At 37.0% G+C, this 23,636-nt stretch overlaps 1 protein-coding gene across 1 annotated transcript in view; it reads right to left on the reverse strand.

Annotated features, from left to right (window-relative positions):
* Positions 1-23,636, reverse strand: part of LOC138159013 (phospholipid-transporting ATPase ABCA3-like) — a 189,955-nt gene that overhangs the window by 13,282 nt on the left and 153,037 nt on the right. The window contains exons 22-23 of the mRNA XM_069085363.1: positions 13,693-13,824; positions 12,901-13,095 (exon numbers count right to left, since the gene is read on the reverse strand). Of these exons, the coding sequence (XP_068941464.1) occupies positions 12,901-13,095; positions 13,693-13,824 (327 nt within the window). The remainder of the gene's footprint in view (positions 1-12,900; positions 13,096-13,692; positions 13,825-23,636) is intronic.

A 23,636-nucleotide genomic window follows, 5' to 3' on the forward strand; every position in this document is an offset into this window, starting at 1 on the left:
GTTGTTGAGAGTCCCCCGGCTTTGAAAAACCCAGAATGTGGAAACCCAGATGTTGACTGGGTATGGATGTAATGGTAGGACAGTTTGGAAATCTGTCTACTTGATGTTTCTGTCTTGATAATTATGCCTGTATACTTTGAGGTTCAGGGTGCTGACCTTTTCTCCTGAACAAGGTAAACGATATATGTCTGACTGATTAAAGTAAGCTTGTTAACCCATTTTGAGTTGCTTTCCTTTAACAAAGCAGATCCAAGAACCTGTGGTAGCTGCAAACCCTGAGGACGCTTGGGGTGCTTGCTGCTACACTTTGGAACAGGGAAAACTTCCCACGCAGAATGGGATAACTAAGAATAGAACTCTCCAATTGTGTAAAGATTGATCTGAAATATAAAACAAAATCCAGATGGATTTCTGATTCAGTATGAAGAAGTAACTTTACTGTATATTAAAGTCTTTGAGACTGCTTTTAGAAAAAAAAAGAAAATCAAGAAATAGGTTGGAAAAGGAGCAAACAACAGAAAAAAATATTGACTATTGGAAATTACTATGGTGATAAGGAAGATCAACACAGACATTTAGAAGAAGACAATAAAGTCATAATTGCTACATCCAAAACCTCAAAGGAAAACATGAACTGCTCTCAGGCTATGGAACAGCTCAAAAATAATTTTAAAAACTAAGTAAGAGAGGAAGAGGAAAAATTAGGAAGAAAAATGAGAGTGAAGCAAGAAATTTATGAAAAAAAAAATCAACAGCTTGGTTAAAGAGGCACAAAATAATACTGAAGAAAATAACACCTTAAAAACCAAAACAGGCCAAATGGTAAAAGTGTCACAAAAATCCAATGAGGAGAAGAATGACTTGAAAAGTAGAACTGATCAAATGGAAAAAGAGGTATAAAAATTCACCAAAGAAAATAATTCCTTAAAAATTAGAATTGGGCAAGTGGAAGATACTGACTTTATGAGACATCAAGAAACAATAAAACACAATCAAAAACATAAAAAAGAATAGGATGTGAAATACCTCATTGGAAAAATAACTGACTTGAAAAAATAGATCCAGGAGAGTTAATTTTAAAATTTTTGGGCTACCTGAAAGCTATGATTGATAGAAAGAGCCTAAACATCATCTTTCAAGAAATTATCAAAGAAAACTGCCCTTGTATTCTAGAGCCAGAGGGTAAAATACAACTAGAAAGAATTCACCAATTATATCCTGAAAGAGATCCCAAAATGAAAACTCCCAGGAATAGTATAGCCAAATTCTAGAGTTCTTAGGTCAAGGAAAAAAAACTGCATGCAAGCAGTCAGAAAGAATTAAAAAAATTGTGGAGCCATATTGCAAGATCTAGAAGTTTATACATTAAAGCATCTGACAGTTTAGAAATTGACATTCTGGAAGGTAAAGGATCTAGGATTACAACCAGGAATCACTTACCTAGCAAAACTAAGTATAACCCTGGGTGGGGGGGAGGGGGAGGGGGGGAGAATGACATTCAATGAAATAGGAGACTTTTAAGCTTCTTGATGAAAAGACAAGAGCTGAATGGAAATTTTGACTTTTAAATGCAAAACTCAAGAGAAGCATAAAAAGGTTAACAGGAAACAGGTTAACACATAAGTGTTTCAGTAAGGTTAAACTGTTTACATTCCTACATGGGAAAATGATACCTGTAACTCTTAAAAACTCTCTCATTACTAGGGCAGTTAGAAGGAATATATATAGAAAGCGGGCATGAATGTGAATTGAATATGATTGTATGATTACCTAAAAAAATTAAATTTGGGGGTGAAAAAGAGGAATAAACAGAGAGGGGGAAAGGGAGCTATAGAATGGAATAAGTTATTTCACATAAAAGAGGCTAGAAAAGAGCTTATACAGTGTAGGGGAAGATGGTGGAGGTGGTGGTGGAGAAGTGAGTGAATGTTACTCTCATCAAAATTCGCTCAAAGAGGGAATGACATACATACTCAGTTGGGTATAGAAATTTGTCTTACCCTATAGGAAAGTAGGAGGGGAAGGGGATATCTGTGATTGATAGAAGGGAGGGTGGACTGGGAGAGATATAAGTCAAAAGCAAAAAACTTTTGAGAATAGACAAGGTTAAGGAAAAGATAGAGTAGGATAAACAGAGTGGAGTGGGGAATAGGATGGAAGGAAATACACAGTTAATAATCATAACTGTGAAAAAATTTATAGAAAGTTTCTCTAATAAAGACCTTATTTCTCAAATATATAGAGAACTGACTTAAATTTGTAAACTTAAGAGCCATTTCTCAATTGATAGATATCCAAAGGATATGAACAGGCAATTTTCATGCAAAATAACCAAAGCTATCTATGATCATATGAAAAAATTCTCTAAATCATTATTGATTAAAAATGTAAATTAAAATAACTCTGAGCTACCACCCCACACCTATCAGATTGGCTAATATGGCAGAAAAGGAAAATGACAAATGTTGGAGTACATGTGGGAAAATCAAGATGCTAATGCATTATTGGGGAAGTTGCATATTGATTCAACCATTCTGCAGAGCAATTTGGAACAATGCCCAAAGGGCTAGAAAACCATGCATATCCTTGGACCAAGCAATACCACTACTAGGGCTGTATTCCAAAGACATTTAAAAAAACAAAAACAAATAGATATATAAAAGATTTAAAAAAGAACAAAAAACCATATATACCTATATGTATAAAAGTATTTATAGCAGCTCTTTTAGTGGCAGCAAAGAATTGGAAATTGAGGGGATGTCCATCAATTAGGAGATGAACAAGTTGTATATGATTGTGATGGAATACTATTGTGCTATAGATATGATGAGCAGGATGTTCTCACAAAAACCTGGAAAAACTTACATGAACAGATGCAAAGTGAAATGAGCAGAACCAGCAGAACATTGTGAACAGTAATTGCAATATTGTAACCAGTTGTGAATGACTTAGCTATTCTCAGCAATGCAATGATCCAAGACAATTCTGAATGATAAAAAATGTTATCTATTTTCAGAGAAAAAACTGGTTTAGGAATATGAAGCATACTTTTTCTTTATTTTTCTTGGGGTTTTTATTTGGTCTATGTTTTCTTTCACAATATGACTAATATGGAAATAGTTTTTGCATGAATATACATGTATAACCTATATCAAATTGCTTGCCTTCTCAATGATGGAGGGGGGAAAGGGAAGGAGAGAATTTGGAATTCAAAATTTTAAAAAAGAATGTTAAAATGTTTTTATATGTAATTGGGGAAGATATTAGATCATTAAAAAAATGTTTGCTATGATCAGTGAGTTATCTTGACAAAATTCTCTTAAAATCAGATTCATTTTGTACTCAAAGGCCAAATTTGCCTGTTATTCCAATTATCTTTTGATTTACTTCTTTAGCACTTCAATTCCCTTTGATGAATGCAATGTCTTTTTAATTTTTTGGTTATTATTTCTAGAAGTTGTTATAGATCTTTATAGAACTGCTCAATTTTGATCTCCTTGGCATTAGTGGTTGGAGGATAGATTTGTACTACTGTGATGTTGAATGATTTGCCTTTGATTTGAACAGATATCATTGTCATTTTTTGAGATTATAACTCACTATTGCTTTTCTCATCCTTTTATTGACCATGAGGGCTATTCCATTTCTTCTATGGGATTCTTATCAACAGCAATATGTGTATACACATATATATATGTATGTACGTATATCCAAGATGTATAACTTTTCCATCTTCTCCTTATCACCTTAGATTTTACATTCCAGAGTCCTATGTAATATTATCTTTATAGCATCAGACTTACCTTTCATCCCCAGACACACCTGCAGCTGAGCTTTGGTCCAGCCACTTCATCAGTAGTGGAGCTACTTGTAGTTATCCTTCGCTCTTTCTCAGTAGCAACCAACCTGAAGGGCTCATCTTCTGGTGTCATATCTTTTATCATTTTAGTATTGCCCATGAGGTTTTCTTGGCAAAGATATTGGAGTGTTTTGCCATTTCCTTCTTCAGTGTATCACTTTTGTTAGAACTGTCTTTGGTAACCCTGAACAGCATAGCTCATGGTTTCATTGAGGATATATAAACCCCTTCACCACAAGCCAGTGATCCAGGAGGGATTGTTTATAGTACCTTTATTACAAATTGTACTTTCCCTGATTATCTCTATTAATTAGGTCTATTTTTGCTTTTGCTTTGCCTGAGATCATGATTGCTACCCCTGCCTCTTTTGTTTTTTTTTTTAACTTCGCTGAAGCATAATAGATTCTACTCCATCTCCTTATTTTAACTCCATGTATGTGTCTTTCAATTCAAGTGGGTTTCTTATAAACCACTTATTGTTGGATCTGTTTTCTAATCCACTCTGCTATCTGCTTCCATTTTATGGGTGAATTCATACAATTCACATTCACAGTTATGATTACCATGAATTTTTCTCTTTCCTATTTTTTTTTGTTTATACATCTCTTTTTACTCTGTTAATTCTCAAAAGTCTATTTTACTCCTAATCACTGCCTCCTTTAATCTAACTTCTGTTTTTAAAGTTGCCCCATCCCTTCCTCTTATCCCTTTCCCCTTATATTTCCCTACTGGTTAAGATAAATTCCTATACACAACTAAATGTGTATTCTTCCCTCTTTGAGCCAATTTTGATGAAAATGGAATTTAAGCATAGGCCCCCTTATTTTTCCCTCACTAAAAAAGCTCTTCCTTGTGGGCATCTTTTATGTGAAAAAATTTTCCCCATTCTACCTTTCCCTTCTGCCTTATTTCAGTGAATCCCTCTTTCTCACACCTTTATTTTTCTGGGAGATCATTCCAACATAATCAATTCACACTCATGCCTTCTGTCAACGTAAACTCCTTTTAACTGCCCTATTAATGATAAAGTTCTCCAGACTAACATGAATAATTTTCTAATATAGGAATAAAAAAATAAGCTTTATTGAGTTCCTTATGATTTCTCTTTCATGTTTAGCTTTTTATGCTTCTCTTGAGTCTTCTGTTTGAATGTCAGATTTTCTATTTAGCTCTGGTCTTTTCATCAGGAATGCCTGTAAGTTCTCTATTTCATTAAATAACTATTTTCCCCCTGCAGGATTATACTGTTTTTCTGGGTAGGTTATTCTAGGTTGGAATCCTTGCCCCTTTGCCTTCCAGAATATCATATGCAAGTTCTGTATTCCTTTAATGTTGAAGCTGCTAAATTTTGTGTGATCCTGACTGTGGCACCATGATATTTGAATAATTTCTTTCTGGCTGAGTTATTTTTCTGAAAAATGATCATAATGTTCCTAGCAGTTTTCATTTTGAGATCTCTTTTAGGAGGTGATTGGTTAATTGTTTCAATTTTTATTTTACCCTCTAATTCTAGGATATTGGAACAGTTTTCCTATATAATTTCCTGAAATGTGATGCCTTTTTTTGACCATGGCTTTCAGGGAGTCCAATAATTCTTAAATTATCTCTCCCCAATCTATTTTCCAGGTTAGTTGTTTTTCTGATGAGCTATTTCACATTTTCTTCTTTTTATTCATTCTTTTCATTTTTTTGGATGTATCATGGAATCATTAGCTCCCACTTGCCCAATTCTAATTTTTAAGGAATTATTTTCTCCAGTGATTTTGTACCATAAGGAATTATTTTTTTCATTGAGCTTTTGTACCTGTTTTTCCATTTGGCCGATTCTGCTTTTTAAGGAGTTCTTTTCTTCAGTGAATTTTTGTTCCCCTTTTAACATTTGACCAATATTGTTTTTTAAGGCATTATTTTCTGCAGTATTTTTTGTGTCTCTTTTATCAAGCTGTTAATTCTCTTTTCATAATTTTCTTCTATAATTCTAATTTCTTTTCCCAATCTTTTCTCCACCACTCCTATCTCTTTCTTAAACTCTTCCAGGAATTCTTTTTGGACTTGTGTCCAATTTGTATTTTTTCTCTGAAGCTTTTCTTGTATCTGTTTTCATGTTGTCTTTTTCTTAGTTTGAATCTTGGTCTTCCCTGCCACTCCAATAGTTTTTATGGGGTCAATTTATTTTTTTTCTAATTTTTTGATTCCATTCCTTGACTTTGAACTTTATGTTAAAATCGAGCTCTGTTCACTTGGGTGTGAGAATGTACCATACCAAGCTTCAGCCTTATTTAGACTGCTGTTTGAGCAACATGAGGAAATACGGAAAGATTTTCATGAAAAAAAGTTAAGTGCATGTCAGATTATTCTGGCCTGCTTGTCCAATGCAAGCATAACAGATACCGAGGCTCCTTAAGAGTCTACCCAATATGGTGAACTTTAAATTAACCAGAAGAAAAGAGTATACACATATTGTATTCACAGAAGAGGAAGAATAAATGAACAAACATAGATTCCTGATGGAAACAGACAAGCATCTAAAAAGTTATGCTTATGTGTTCTAAATTCCATTTATTTAGATTTAAATGGTTATGAAGTCAGCCTAATCAACTGTATTGAAGTTCAATGTCAATATTTTTAGTATAAATCATTAGAAAACTTTAAAATATTTAGAATGGAAAAAATAGAAATAGAGTAATTCCCTATATTAACTTCCCTATCTTCCCACCCAAAAGGTTATTGGAGGCAATTCAGGAAAAATCACTAGAATTGAATACTAATCTAAATCAAATTTCAGACAAATTGGAGAATTACAAGGCATCCACAGAAAATGACCTGGAGACAAAATTTCAAGAAAAAAAAAAGAGAAAATTACTCAAACTTATCACCGCTACCATGATTATTACTAGTTTGTCCTAATTACCTTTCATCCAAATTACTGGTGTAAAAAAAAAAAAGCTGAACAGCATAGGGCTAAGGACAGATCACTAAAGCAACATAGCTCTTCAAAAAGTCTGCTCAGACACGCATGGGGCTGCCAAATGCTGCTGCTGCTTCCAGTGAGAAGATGATCATATGGTCTGGGCTGCCTGTGTGCAGGGTTGTGACTACAGCTCCCAGTGCATCCACACCTGTATCCATCACTTGCCTGTCCTCAAAGAACTTGAGATAAGTAAAACACAAAAAAGGTACAAAAACTTCTGCAAAGATGATTCCACCATTGGTACATGGAATGTGTGCACCCTTATGGACAACACAAAGTCCAGTAGACCTGGAACTTGAACAGCTCTTGTTGCAAGATATATCACATCCAAATAGCAGTCCTGAGAGAAACAAGGCTGGCAAATGACTTACCAAACTTGGAGCTGGATTCTGGAGTGGCCATAGTGAAAGGGAGCACTGTGAAGCTGGTGTAGGTTTTGTAATCAAGGCTAATCTAGTCAACAAGTTTGTATTTCTACCAGAAGGAATGAATGAGAGACTCATGACAATGCAATTGTCACTTGCAGGAAAGTGCCACACCACCATTACTAGTATCTATGCTCTCACCATGATGAACCTGATGAGGTCAAAGAAAAAATTTATGAAGACTTGGAGACCCTCCATTACCAATGTGCCAAAAAAGGACAACCTTATAATTCTAGGTAACTTGAAGGCTAGAGTAGTCACAGACTATCAGATATACCAGAGTACTTAGGAGGAATGGAGTTGGAAATAACAAAAGCAATGCTCACTAACTAGTGAAGTCTTGTGCATGAAATGCACAAGATGATTCTCATCACCAGCATTGTCTTCCATTTACCTAGATATCAATCATATTCCTATAGCCTATGGAAATTTAGATTGTGTAATCAGCATCATAACCTCTATAAAACTGTATGTCTTGTCTTACTGAAATTGTTAATTCCTCTAAGGAACTTAGAGGATTTTGTGGATACATCCTCTTAGCAAACATTGCCTTTTAACAGACTAAGAAAAGAGACAGACAAGATGTGATAGTTAAGAAGGCAACATGTGGTACAGAGTGATATATTGATCATAGACTTATCTTCTCCAAGTTAAATATTCACATTCAACAAAAGCAGCAGCCCTAAAGCAAGACTTTAATGTCAACAGATGAGAAAGCTTTTCCTGGCTGGAACAGTTCCTTGACAACTTGAAAGCAAAACTGAGCAATGTGACTGGCAAAGGTAAAGCAGAAAAGGAGCGGGCAACTTTTAGAGATGTGTATAGCACTGCATTTATTCATCTGGGTCAGAACACTCACAAACATCAAGACTGATTTGACAAAAATAATGCTGAAATTCAGAAACTGCTAAAAGAAAAGCAAGCACTCCACAGGGTTCCAGCTGTGTAATTCATCTAAGAAGGCAGCATCCATCAAAACTTCATCAAAAGTAAAGTACAAGTAAAGCTTAGAGAGATACAGGATCTATGGCTGAGTGAGAATGCAGATGAAAATCAGTTTTATGATGATAATAACAATTCAAAGTATTTTTATGATGTCCTGAAGGCTACTTATTGGCCAAAGATGTATGGTGCATCTCAACTACTCAGTGCTGATGGAGCCACAGATTAGTGATAAGGACATGATTCTGGAGAGATGGGCTGAACAAATCATCAATCAATGCTGAAGCCAGTGACTGTTTACCTCAAGTTGAAGTCAATCCCTCTCTAGCTAAATTCCCAACTGAAGAGGTTTTTAATGCCACTAGGTTCATCTCCAATGGCAAAGAATCTAGTGCTAATTCTATTCCAGCTGAGATTTATAAGGGGTGTGTGTGGGTGGGTGGGGGGATCCATTGCCCATACAAAAGCTGACTGAAATTTTCTGGGTTATATGACAAGAGGAGGGTTATCTCCCAAGAGTTCAAGGATGCCTTCATTGTACATCTATATAAAGGTAAAGGAAATAGATTGTCCAGTGACAATCACAGTGGGGTGGGAGGAGGGTTGGGGGGAGGGAGGTGTGTTGTTTCTCTTTGTCATTTCTGGCAAGATTCTTGCCAGAGTTCTCCTTTTTTTAAAAAATTGTCTTTATTAATTTGTTTGTTGACTTTTAGTTTGCAAGATTCAGTTCCACAATCCCTTGAGTTCCAAATTTTCTCCCTCTCTCTCTCCTTCCCCTGCCCCCATGGTGGCATGCACAATAGTATTCCATTACATTCATATGCCACAACTTGTTCAGCCACTCCCCAAATGATGAGTACCCCCTTAGTTTCCAATTCTTTGCCACCACAAAAAGAGCTGCTGTAAATATCTTTGTACATATGGGTCTTCCTCCCACTTCTATGATCTTTTTGGGATACAACCCTAGAAGTGGTATTGCTGGGTCAAAGGGTATGAAATTTTGTATAGCCCTTTGGGTATAGCTCCAGATTGCTCTCCAGAATGGATGAATCAGTTCACAACTCCACCAACAATGCACCAGTGTTCCAATTTTTCCACATCCTCTCCAGCATTTGTCATTTTCCTGTTTTGTCATCTTAACCAATCTGACTGGTGAGATGTGGTACCTCAAAATTGTTTTGATTTGCATTTATCTAATCAAATAGTGATTTGGAGCATTATTATTATTATAGATATCTTTAATTTCTTCCTCTGAAAATTGCCTTTCATATCCTTTGACCATTTATCTATTGGGGAATGACTTGTATTCTTATAGATTTGACTTAATTCTCTGTATATTTTAGAAATGAGGCCTTTATTAGAGACATTGGTTGTAAGAATATTTTCCCAATTTTCCATTTCCCTTTTAATCTTGGTTACATTGGATTTATTTGTATAGAAACTTTTCAATTTAATGTAATCAAAATTATCCATTTTGCATTTTATAATGCTCTCTAATTCTTGTTTGGTCATAAAGTCTTTCCCTCTCCATAAATCTGATAGGTAAACTATTCCTTGCTTTCCCAGATTGTTTACAGTGTTAGCCTTTATACCTAGATCATGCATCCATTTAGACTTGATTTTGGTATATGATGTTAGAGAAAGGTCTCCGCCCAGTTTCTGCCATACTATATTCCAGTTTTCCCAGCAGTTTTTTGTCAAATCATGAGTTCTTATCACCAAAACTGGGGTCTTTGGGTATATCAAACAGTAGATTACTATGGTCATTGACTGCTGAGTCTCATGTACCCAATCTATTCCATTGATCCACTAATGTATTCCTCAGCCAGTACCAAGCAGTTTTGATGACTGCTGCTTTGTAGCACAGAATAAAATCTGGTTTTATGACCAGGCCACCTTTCCTAGCATTTCTTTTCATTAATTTCCTTGATATTCTGGACCTTTTGTTCTTCCAAATGAATTTTGTTACTATTTTTTCTAGCTCTATAAAGTAATTTTTTGGCAAATTGATTGGTATGACACTAAATATGTAATGTAATTTAGGTAAAATTGTAATTTTTATTATATTAGCTTGACCCAGCCACAAGCAATTGATGTTTTTCCACTTAGTTAGATCTGACTTTATTTGTGTGAAAAGTGTTTTGTAGTTGTGTTCATATAGGTCCTGGGTTTGTTTTGACAGGTAGATTCCCAAATATTTTATAATGTCTACAGTAACTTTAAATGGGATTTCTCTTTCTATCTCTTGCTGTTGAGTTTCATTAGAAATATACAGGAATGCCGAGGATTTATGTGGGTTAATTTTATATCCTGCAACTTTGTCAAATTTATTTATTGTCTCAAGTAGTTTTTTACTTGATTCTCTAGGATTCTCTAAGTATATCATCATATCTGCAAAGAGTGATAGCTTAGTCTCTTCTTTGCCTAATTTGATTCCTTTCATTTCTTTTTCTTCTCTGATTTCTACTGCTAACATTTCTAGTACCAGATTGAATAAGAGGGGTGATGGTGGACATCCTTGTTTCACCCCTGATCTTATTGAAAATGCTTCTAGCTTATCCCCATTACATATAATACTTGCTGATGGTTTTAAATAGATGCTATCTATTATTTTAAGGAAGACTCCATTTATTCCTATACTTTCTAATGTTTTTAATAGGAATGGATGTTGTATTTTGTCAAAACCCTTTTCTGCATCCATTGAGATAATCATGTGGTTTCTGCTAGTTTTCAGAGTTCTCCTTAATAGGCTAATCCTTCACCTAGAAGACAATCATATCACTCCAAGAGAAATGCCTGGAGCAGGACTGAGGTCTGTACTTAAGGTTTGTCAATGTTACCAAAGTCTTTGATATTGTCAGTCATGAAGGCTTATGGAAAATTATGTAAAAATTTGGTTGTCCAGAGAAGCTCATCAATATTGTACATCAGTTTCATGATAGCATGCTTGCATGGGTTCTGGATAATGGCCAATGTTTTTGTAGTTTCTCAGTAGCCAATGAAGTGAAGGATGCTGTGTGTTTGCTCCCATGCTTTTCAGCATGATATTTTCAGCAATATTTTCAGATACCTTCAGTAAGGATGAATACTGCATCAAGGTCAGTAGGTCATACAGATGATAAATTATTTAACTTGAAAAGGTTACGTGCCAAGACTAAAGTGGAACGAGAATTGGTGCATGATTTTTTGTTTGTAGACGAGATGCAACAAAGTATGTATGTGCTGTTTGTGCTAATTTTGGTCTAATCATTAACACCAAGAAAACATGGGTTTTCCATCAGTTAGCACCACACCATCCATATATGGAATCATTGGTTACAGCAAATGGAGAAGTTTTGAATACTGTGGATAAATTGACTTACTTTGGCAATATATTTTCCAGGGATATACACATAGATGATAAGGTTGATGCCAGAGTTAGCTCAGTTTTGGTGAGGCTCCAAAGGGAAGTGTGGGATAGAAGTATTAAATTGCCTATCTGTAATAGTAAGCAAAATACTACTTTGCTCCTTGTTTCAGCTATTCAAGTGCCTTTGAGCCTTACCTTTGTGTCAAGTCTTTGTTGGAAACAATATACATTGTGTTGCCTTTAATAGGCCTAAGGGAGTTTGGAGACCTTCCCTGCCCTTAACAGGCCTAATGTCATTACATGGAGCCCACAGTGGGAGGGGCTTGCCAAAAGAGCAGAACAGGAAGGGTGGAACAGGAAGGAGCAGAGCAGATAAAAGCTAAAAAGCCTGAGCTTGAGTTAAAAAAATCAAACAGGGATAAAAGAGAGATTGTTTGGGATGTCAGCACTCTCTCTGTTCTGTGTTGGTGTTACTTTGTCAGAGAGAAGCACTCTGTCTGTTGATTTGTGCTGATTTCTTGGACAGAAAGTGAATTGAGATGATAGTGCCAGCAATGTGTATAAATATTGTTCCATCCCTGTTGAGCTCTGTTTTCTTAGAAACAAAAACTGTGAAGGATTGATTTTCATCAGATGACCCATCTGTGTTGCTTAAGTGGGGGATTCTTTACTAACGTATTCTATGTCATCACTCTTCCCAAACTTTGGGGGAAAGCATATGTTGTAAGAGGAGCCAAAGAAAGAGACAGGGAAGGAGTGGTTGAAGAGCTACAAGGAGGCTTATGATAATATGGTTTCACAGAAATTAAAGTAGGAGATTGCACAAATGCAGAAGGTGATCAAAAATTTCAGATGCTACAGAAAGATTAAAAAGCATGAAGGCCAAGGGAAAGTTATTAGATTTGAAGGTGAAGAAATGATCTTTCAGACAGTACTTTTGATAAAATTGTGGCCTTGAAAATCAGACTGTATACCCCACACATAGATTTTCTTTTTTTTTTTTTGGAGGGCAATTGGGTTTAAGTAACTTGCCCACTGCTAGGTTTTTTGTTTGTGTGTATTAAGTGTCTGAGGCCGGATCTGAACTCAGGTCCTCTTGACTCCAGGGCCAGCACTCTACTCACTGTACCACCTAGCTGTCCCCCCCTCCCCCATATGTAGATTTTCAAAGGAAAGTTATTTCTATTTTCTTACAATTTCTCTAAAGTCTACATAATTGTCTCCTGGGTTTTCAGCCTTCATAGGGAAAACCACATCCCATCAAGGTTCCTTTACTCCTTCAGCTCATACCTACCCACTGGGTCCCATCCCTCAGGACAGTGTCATAACATCCTGGTCTTCAGCAACATATTACCTTTCTAATGTTCTTGCAGATGCTGTGATTTTCAAAGAAGGCATCCCCAGAGGTGATGGTCTCATCTCCAGTCAACATTCTGAGGGTAGTTGTTTTCCCTGCGCCACTGAAGCCAAGAAAGCCTAAGCACTCTCCTTTCTGGACTGTTAGAGAGAGTCTGTCCACAGCCACACGAGGGACTTGCTTATAATATATCTGTGAAGACACAATACAGTAATGATGAATTTTTGCAAGAAACATTGCTACCGTGTTTCCCCGATAATAAGACCTATCCCAAAAATAAGCCCTCCCCTTACTGTGTAAGATTCCTCTAAAATAAGCCCTCCCCCGAAAATAAGCCCTATTGAGATTGCTACTGTAGTGAAGGTGATCCCCTGCGCTACACGCTACATTACGGTACCCTCTGTATGCACCGTCCCCCCCTCCCCCCTCGTGAAACACACGCCGCGCTCCGAGCTGCATCCAATCAGAGCTGCAGCAGTGAGCGCGTCATCCTGTTCTTCTCCAGTGATTTGCTTGCTGGCGCCATTAAGACCAGTGCCTCGGAGGAAAGCTGAGGCAGGACAACATAAGCCCTCCCCTGAAAATAAGCCCTCTGGTGTTTTTCTTTCCAAAAAAATTAATAAGACAGTGTCTTATTATCGGGGAAACATGGTAGGTCAACTGCATGGAAGTTATTCCCCCAAATTCAGCACAGGTTCCTCTCCACAATTGCAAAAACAAACAGAACTAACCTTGGGATATGTCTGATATGCCCTTGCTGAGATAATGTTGATCACAGATTGGCTTTACCTTTGTGAGTTTCCTAATAACTAGTGGGCTGTTCAAAGATGATATCATATCTTTAGGGCAAGCCAGGACTTTCTCTCTCTCCTTTGCCACATCTTCATCTTCTGGCATTGTTGCTGATTCAAGTTTCATCTTCTACATTCAAAGATAAAAATTCAAAAATGTAGGTGACCTGCTAGGCCCTGGCAAACCTGGTGAGGGAAAGTTGCTAATAAAGAAGTAGAGGAGAGTTGCATAATGTTAACACAGAAACTCTAAGAAGGACTTTTGATGGGATTTTTCACCCACTATTTTGATTCTATGAAAAATGATTCTCAGAACTTCCGCCCCAGACAGCCCCTTCTTTAAAGTTCTTCACAAGGACATTACTGATAATGAGATTGCATTGAGTTTTATTCTGGTCAAACTCCAACCCTGGCTGGTGTCTACTGGAAGTGAAAACTTCTCAGAACTTCCCTCTCCCCTTCCCACACCCCTTCACTTCTGCTGTCAATCAGCAGCAAGGCCTTTCAGGCTTTCTGATTTCCTGCTTCTGTGGGCCCCTCCTCACAGCCAGTGAGAGTTAGTGACAGCCCGAGCTCACTCCTCCCCCATTGCTTTGGGACCCTTCCCCCCTTTCCTTTGCTGTCAATCACAATCCTTGTTCTTTGTAAGCCATAGTGTTGGGCTCCTCTGTTGTTTACCATTGGGGAAGATTTTTGTGCCAAGACTTGAGCACACCTTTCAGCCAATGGGAGAAGGGATGAGGGGGGGAAGAGGAGGGGTTTGACTGAGTTAGGTTATAAATTCTTGTTCTGCCTTTTGTAATGTGCCTCTTCCTTATGATCAGTCATGGGGAAGACCTCCCTCTTCTCCGGGGAAGAGAATAAATTCCTTATCCTAAGAGATCTCAGTGTTCTTGATTAAATTTTGGATGAGGTTTTTCATCACAAACACCAGGAATTCTTTTAATCTGTTTAGGTTTGGGTGGAGACAGATTCTTCTATCCATATAACTGAAGACTGGGAGTGGTCTGGTATGGTGGGAGTGGGTGGGTGGGGAACCTAATGGAACAGGTATTTGTCAGAAGGTAGAATGATGGTGCGGTGATGTATTGAAAAGGTATATATCTGGGTACCCCAAATCCCAAATCAAACCAGTTCCGGACTAGCCCCCTTAGTGGGGTTCAGTGCTGGACTGTAACTCCCATGCAATGCATGTCACCAGCTTGTGAGAGAAATAAAAATGTGGACCTGACCTAATTGAGTTTGTACTCTATTTTGGGGGTTGACATTTTAATGGTGCCGTGATTCATATTTGGACTGGGATTTGGGGAGTCTTCCTCCTGATAATGCTGGGACTGGGTACCCAAAGGACTTCTCTTTCTTCCCAGGCCTGAAGCTTGGTTGAGTCTTATCCCCCAAATCCCTGCCCCTCATATAAGGCTTCAGTACATTTTTCTCTCCAAGCAGCTCTGGGGGCAAAGACCTCAAGACAGGTCACCTGGGCAGAGGCCTCAAGACAGGTCTCTGAAAGGATATCCTCTGTAATTTGACTATGGGTCAGACAGAGTATACTGGCATGTGATAAATTGTATTGTAATCTGCACTGGTTGCTTTTAGAAGGATGTGAAAGTAGAAGATAGCTCTGAATTTTGACAAGTCTAATTCAGCTTCTGAAAATTAGATTTACGTGCACTGTCTTGTCATTCTCTGTATGTTTGTAAAATGTTTCATGTTTGTGCTGAAAGATTTAAAACAGAAAAACTTCTAAGGAACTTCTAAGGGAATTAGAACATTGGGTAAGAACTCCCACCTTAAATTTTAGTGGGAGATTAAGACTCTTTTTTGGGGGGAGGGTCCCAACACTGGCCAAGTTGGGATACTAGAATAAAGTCAGATAATAAGTAATGGAATTAAAACACAGGGTGAGGCTCTCCCAGAAACTAGTTGGGAGATGGAATCAATTAGCAACAGCTAAATCTAAGAATCTAAACCAGACAGTCCAAGACAACAAGGGCTGAGAGACAGAAAGCTGAGAGTTTGAACTTAGGTTTAATTAGATCCTAAAAGCTAAAGTTTGTACTTTATGCTTATTTTAAATCTAGAGAACAGTCTTTGCACCCCTCTGGCCAACATATCTGATATCAGGGCAATGTGTTTAAAACTGCAAAAATGAGGGGTTTGGGGTCTTTTAAGTGATCACTTGAGGATTTCAGTGATTTCTTTAAAATACACATTAAGTGTTTGTGAAGGCTGTGAAATACAACTCTCTTGATCTGCAAATTATTAAGCATTAACTCCCTCCAGATTTTAGCAAGTGGAGATCAGCAGGACAAATTGGGGTGAGTATGATTTTAAATTTGGAATATAAAGAAGAGATAGTCTGAGTAATGGGTTTGAAAGATTAGGAAAGAGAAAGAAAAGCTTGAGTGGAAATATGAGAGAAAAAAAAACCGTTTGGGGACAGGTGGGGGTGGGCTGGGCAACAGTAAGCCCATATACTCTAAGCAGACCCACCCCACACCTCCCCCACCCCAACAATGATAGGGTACAGGCTCTGGGAAACCCCTTGAACTCTGACTGAATCTTCCCACTTGATGAAGCATTTGCCCAAGGCCATAAGCCTTTCATTATAGCTAAGTCCAAATCTCTGTTACTCTTAACCTAGCCTAGCCCTCCATGGTCCAGCTATTTCCCACCCTTCATCCTATCAAAATATCTACACCCAAATCTGTTATCCTTAAACCAGCCTAGCCCTCCATTGTCTGTCATCTCCAGGTAGCCTATTTCCCACCCTCAATCTGGCCTCAATTCCTCAAGACCCTCCCCAAACCTCTCCTCTAGACCACCCTGAAATCCTCCCACAATCCATGACAGGACTGAGAATTCAATTTAGTGCAGATTCACTGTGTGTATTATAGATTATTCTGGCCTGCTTGTCAACACAAGCTTCACATATACTTAGGCTCCTTAAGAGTCTACCCATTATGGCGAATCTTTCATAAACTTTGTATTACTTTGGCTGAGATAAGACTTGAGTTGAATTCATTCAGCAGGACCCGGCATGTTGATATTTTGGGGTCTCAAGCACCCCTAAGTCCTATACCTCAACAGCCCCCCCCCATCCCATCCTGGGCTGGGTGCCCTTGTGCCAGGTTCAGATGTGTTAAGCATATTGAGAGGGTGTAAGGAAGACTGGTTTTGTTTTAAGTAGAAAGACTGAAAAAAAATATTGTAGCTTGATTTGAAAACCAATAGACAAAGTTATAGAGGGTTAAAAGGAATTATGTCCACCTGCCTTTCAGGACAAATCTGTATGAAGTCCAACACTACATAAACATTGGCTATGGTAAAGATACTGGTTATTGTGATTTGAGATTATTACATAATTTTTTTGTACAGTTCAATTAATCATTCAGTTAACTCTGGAAACTCTGCCTGAAGGAAGTGACTATATTCTGTCAGTATTAATTAAAATTCCTTAGGTCTTTTTTTTTTTTTCAGGTAAGAAGCAAGTAAAACTTCATATGTATATGCAACTTGAAATTCCAGGGAGGATGGCAATTAGAAGCTGAATACTTAGGGCAGCTCCTTTGATCCAGCTCTTTAAGGAAGTTGAGGAAAAGGGTATAAAGAGCTGGGAACTGTCACCACATGTCTTTTAGAAAAAGAATATATAAATATGTGTGTATGTGTATATACACATACATACACATACATATATATACACATAAATATATATATATATACACATATGTATATATATCCAGATTTCATTTGATTTAAGACAAAATCTGTCCTGAAGGAAATCAGAATATAGTCTGAGTGTATTCTCCTAGCAGGATAATTATGGTAAATGAGAACCTAATATAATAGACATTTGCTATTTGGCATTAAGGAATTTATTAGCTGTGTGACCCCAAGCAAATCATCGTATGTCTATTTAGCTCAATTTACTATTGTGTAAGAGGATAATAACAGCACTTACCTCCCAGGGTTGTTGTGTGGATCACATGACTGTGAAATGCTGACAACTCTGGGAAGTAGCTGTTGTTCTTATCCCCATTTTATAGTTGAGGAAACTGAGACAGACTGGTTAAATGACATGTCCAGGGTCCCACAGCTGGTGAGTGTCTGATGCAAGATTTGAACTCAGGCCTTCTTGATGCCAGGCCTAGCACTCTCTGAATGGTGTTACTTAACTGTCTTGTGGGAAGCAATAGGTTGTTTTTTTCTTTTTACTGCTTTGTTACTTCCTGATCAAGCAGAATTGCCCTTTTGGCCTGGCTTCTTTGATTACATGAGCAGCAAGTACACCTCTTCTGGTTTCTAGCCTCCACTGAATTCATTATCTTTCCAATCCTTTCCTCTGTTTCTGGAAGTTTGGTTTTCTTTTAACACTGAGATTCTTAAGTCCTTCTGTCTATCATAGACAATTCTCCTTTATCCACTAAAAGTGAGACCTTAACGAGTTATTGTAACATTTTACCCTTTATAAAATAAGTATTTTTAACGTTTAATTTTAAAAATAAAGAATCTATTGAATATAGATATATGAAAATGTTTCACAGAATACCCTCAAAATAAAATTAAAATTCATGGAATATTGAGGTCCTAGATGGTGTAAAAATGTCATTTAAAAAAACAAAGAGTTAAAAATGGAGATGGCAAAAGGCTCCCCAACTCAGAGATAGGAACACAGAGGTTAGAGAGGTTGTGGGGGGAAAAACATACTCATAATACAGGAGCTTGAGAAGCCAGAAAAAATTAGGGAAACAATATCAGAAACTTGGTCACTGAACAATATATTTCTTATATTTTGCTCTGACTCTCTCTGGTCTTAGTTAATTCTGGTGATTTTCCCTGATAATCAATCCATCATCATTTTTGTGGTCATATACTATAAACACTTAGAGAAGTACCATGTGTGGCCATCCGACCATCACTTATTGCAGGTAATAACTATTTTGGGACAAGTGAAGCAGAAGGGAAAATTCCGTTACCAGGATACTCAATCTCATAGAATGGCATTACATTAGGAACATAAAGTACCTTAAAAAATGTATAATCATATCCACCTATCTATCTGCATATGTATGTATGCATGCATGCATGTGTGCATGTATATACACACTAATTTAGTTTAGCTATAAAAAGATAGTTTTAGAGTTACTCTTAAGAAATGTTATGCATTAGTGGAATGCTATTGTGCTGTAAGAAATGACAAACAGTTTAGTTTTAGAAAAATATGGAAATATGTGTATGAAATAATGCAGAGTGAAACAAGCAGAATCAAGGAAATGTATACAGTAACAACAAAACTGTTTGAAGAGTAACTTTCTAAACTATTTTGTTTTATGATCATTCAAATCAACTATGAAAGACTTATAAAGGAAAATGCTATTCACTTCCAGAAAGAACTGATATGTAGAAGAATGTATTGTATTTTTTCACATTCATATCCATATCAAATGTTGGTTTCTTTAAGTGCAGGGTTTGGAGGGAGTGAGAGAAAAACCTGAAACTCAAAATGTAACAAAAAATGTTATGAAAGAAGAAGCCTTACACATGTGCATGAATGTACAGGGTTTCTCACAAGTGACTATCTAAAGTTAAACCTCATTTTCATGACTGCAGAAGTTATGGTGCTAATAACCATGAATACCAACATATTCAAGGAAAGATATGTCTTAAATGAGTTAAGTGAGAAAAGTTAATCTTTTCAGGAAAAGAAGCAGAGTGAGTCAGAGGTGCTTGGGTTCAAATTCCAACTTTGTTACCTATATGCTATTGAATAATTCACTGACCCTGGGTTTCTCTTTCTTCCTTAGAAAAAGAAGGAGTTGCTTTAGAAGATTTCTAAAATCTTTCTTAGTTCTAAATACTATGATCCTGCCTTTCCTAGGGTAGAGCCAACATGGCAGAGCAGTGAAAATTTTACATTTGAACTCCCTCAACATTCTCCTCCAAACAACTTTAAAATAATGCCTAAAATAAAATTCTGGAGTGGCATAAGCAACAAAAGATTGGAGTAAGACAGTTTTCCAGCACAAGACAACTTAGGAGGTCAGAAGAAGAGATCTGTGACACAGGGCTGGAGGCTGACCCTGAGTGCACACAGAAGAACCAGTCACTATGAGCCTTACAGATGGAAGGGACAGCAGCAGCAGCAACTTTAGGCGCTTTCAGCCTAGAAACAGTAAAGGAACTGCATAACGGCTCAGAAAGAGATGACAGGGTACCCCTGTGCTAGCACTAGGTATAGGACTGGGCACTGTTTATCAACTCCATTGCCCACACCCAATTTTGAATCACATTTCAGGCTAGAGAGGAGCTCTTGCAATTGCAAGGGAACAAGGGGCCCTTCTGGGTAAAGAAATGAGAACTCTACTAGAAAATGGAAAAAACCAAGAGACCAGGAGAGCAGTAACCAAACCTATCCACAGATTATACTTCCTTGGAAGCAGTGAAAACTTGTAATACCCCAGAAATAGTGGTGAAAACAGTAAGGCAAAAAAGTCTGAAGCTTGGGATGGTTCCTCTGCATCCCTAGGTGGGCAAAGTCCAATTCTAATATAAAGTTCAAAGTCAAGATATGGGCTTGGAAAATGAGGAAACAACAACAACAACAGCAAAAGCATCTGACCATAAAAATTTACTATAGTCACAGGGAAGACCAAGACACAAACTTAGATAAAGGGAATGGCATGAAAATAGCAAAAGCAAAGCCTCAAAGAAAAAAACACTAACTGGACACAAGCCCAACAAGAATTCTTGGACAATCTAAAGAAAGATCAAATCACATAACAGTGATACGGGAAAAACTGGAAAAAGAAATAATGATAATGCAAGAAAATTAGGAAAAAAGACTTAACAGAGAGGCACAAAAAATACTGAAGAAAAATAACACTTTAAAAAACATAATTAGTCAAATGGAAAAACAGGAACAAAACCTGAAGATCTCCTTTAAAAGCAGAATAAATCATATGGTAAAAGAGGTACAAAATTTCACTGATGAAAACTCCTTAAAAAAAGCAGAATAAGTCAAATAGCTGGGGGGAGAGGAGTGGGGAGGTACAAAAGATCACCAAAGGAAATAATTCCTTAAAAATTAAAATTGGCCAAGGGAAGCCAATGACTCCATGAGTCATCAAGAAACAATCAAAGTTGGTAGGGGTGGCTAGGTGGCGCAGTGAAGAGAGCATCGGCCCTGGAGTAAGGAGGACCTGAGTTCAAATCCGGCCTCAGAAACTTGACATACTTACTATGTGACTTTGGGCAAGTCACTTAACTTCAATTACCCTTCAAAAAGCAAAAAAGAAAAAAAAAGAAAAGAAACAATCAAAGTCAAAAGAATTAACAAATATAAGAAAATGTGAAATAGCTTATCAGAAAAACAACTGACTTAGAAAACAGATGGAGGAGAGATAATTTAAAAATTATTGGACTACCAAAAAGTCATGATTTAAAAAAGACTCTAGAAATAATATTTGAAGGAATTATAAAGGAAAACTTTTTAAAATTATAAAAGAAAAAAACATTCCTTTATGGAAAGATGATATGTGTAACTCCTAGGAACTTTATTATTATTAGGGCAGTTAGATGGAATCTACACAGACAGAGGGTATGAGCAGGAGTTGGTCATGCTAGGTTAATATAAAAAAAGGTAGGGGTGAGAAAGAGGGATGCAGTGGAAGAAGGAGGAAAGGAAACAGTCAAAGCTGTACTTAAGGGAAAATTTATATCTCTAAATGCTTATATCAATAAAAAAGAGAATGAGAAAGCCAATACAATTGACATGCAACTAAAACAATTAGAAAAAGAACAAATTTTAAAATACACAATTAAACACCAAAATAAAAATTGTGAAAAGCAAAGGAAAGATTATTAAAATTTAAAAATTAAAAAAAACTAGTGAACTAATAAATAAAACTAGGAACTGCTTTTATTTAAAAAAACAATAAAATAGATAAATCATTAGTTAATGTGATTTAGAAAAAAAGAAAGAAAAAAACAGATTACTAATGTCAAGAATTAAAAGGGTGAAATCATCACCAATGAAGAGGAAATAAAATAAATTATTAGGAACTTTTTTTTGCCCAATTATATGCCAATAAAACTAACAAGCTAAGTGAAGTGGATTAATATTTTTTTAATTTCATTATTTTTGGAATTTCTTTATTTTTTGTTTTTAACATTCATTTCTATAAGATTTTGAGTTACAAATTTTCTCCCCATCTCTTCCCTACCCCCTACCCCAAGATGGCAAGCATACTGAATATCCCTTCCCCCAATCTGCCCTCTCGTATAATCCACCTATCCCCTCTTCCCCCTTACTTTCTTGTAGGACAAGATGGATTTCTATACCCCATTGTCTGTAAATCTCATTTCCTGGTTGCATGTAAAAAAACAATTTTTTTTTAACATTTGTTTTTAAAACTGAGTTCCAGGTTCTCTCCGTTCTCCCTCACTCCCCCACCCCAACTGGGAAGACAAGCAATTCAATGCAGATTATACATGTGCAGTTATGCAAAACATTTCCATAATAGTTATAATGTAAAAGACTATATTTCCCTCCATCCTATCCTGTCCTCCATTTATTCTATTTTCTCCTTTGACCCTGTCCCTTTTCAAAAGTGTTTGCTTCTAACTATCCTATCCCCCAATCTACCCTCCCTTCTATGATTCTCCCTCTTATCCCCTTCCCCCCTATTTTCCTATAGGATAAGATACCCAATTGAGTTTGTATATTACCTGCTTAAGCCAAGTCCAATGAGAATAAGGTTGACTCATTCCCTTTCATCTTCTTGTTCTTCCCCTCCATTGCTATAATATTCCTAAGAGTTTTCTTTCTGGGATCTTTTTCAAGAGGCGATCAGTGAATTCTTTCAGTTTCTATTTTGCCCTCTGTTTCAAGAATATCAGAGTAGTTTGCCTTGATAATTTCTTGAAAGATGATGTCTAGGCTCTTTTTTTGATCACAGCTTTCAGGTAATCCAATAGTTTTTAAATTATCTCTCCTGGCTCTATTTTCCAGGTCAGTGGTTTTTCCACTGAGATATTTCACATCGCCTTCTATTTTTTCATTTTTGGGGATCTGTTTTATAGTATCTCGATTTCTCATAAAGTCATTAGCTTCCATTTGCTTCAATCTAATTTTAAAGGAATTATTCTCTTCAGTGAGCTTTTGAACTTCCTTTTCCATCCGCTCAATTTTGCTTTTTAAGTAATTCTTCTCCTCATTGGCTTTTTGGATCTCTTTTTGCCTTTGAGTTAGACTATTTTTTTAAGGTGTTATTTTCTTCAGTATTTTTTTGAGTCTCCTTTAGCAGGCAGTTGATTCATTTTTTATGATTTTCTTGCAACACTTTCATTTCTCTTCCTAATTTTTCTTCTACTTCTCTTACTTGATTTTCAGAATCCTTCTTGAGCTCCTCCATGGCCTATGACCAATACATATTTTTCTTGGAGCCTTTTGATGCAGGAGTTTTAACTTTGTTATCTTCTTCTAGTTCTATGTTTTGATATTTTGATTTTGCTTCCTCTGTTTGCTCATCTTGCCAGTCTGTTACTTGATTTTTAAGCTTTTTTGCCATGGTAGAACTCTGCTTCCAGAGTGGAGAGTGCTGTGTCCCAAATTTCTGGGTTTTTTCACAGCTGTTGTCAGAGTTTCTTCTAGGCACCTGCTTCAGAACTGTGAGGAAGACTGCCTCTCCACAGCCACAACAAGCTCCTCACCCCAAGCTAGCACTCCTCACCCCAAGACAGCCATCCAAGACTGTGACCCATATCCAAGCAGGGCAAAGCAAGAGAATCCTGCCTCAGCACCAGCAGAGAGATTCCTGCAAATGCCCTCTGGTCGTCCACTTAGTCCCCCCCCATGATCTGTGGGCCTAGAGCAGCTGCCATGGGAGCAGGTATAAATGTTGCCACCTCCACCACCCTGAGGGCAGGAGCTGGACTGGG

This window comes from Petaurus breviceps, unplaced genomic scaffold (assembly GCF_028583685.1).
Source record: "Petaurus breviceps papuanus isolate PSGF00001 unplaced genomic scaffold, PetGlider_PUasm1.0 175, whole genome shotgun sequence".
In the NCBI taxonomy this organism is placed as follows: Eukaryota; Metazoa; Chordata; class Mammalia; order Diprotodontia; family Petauridae; genus Petaurus; species Petaurus breviceps.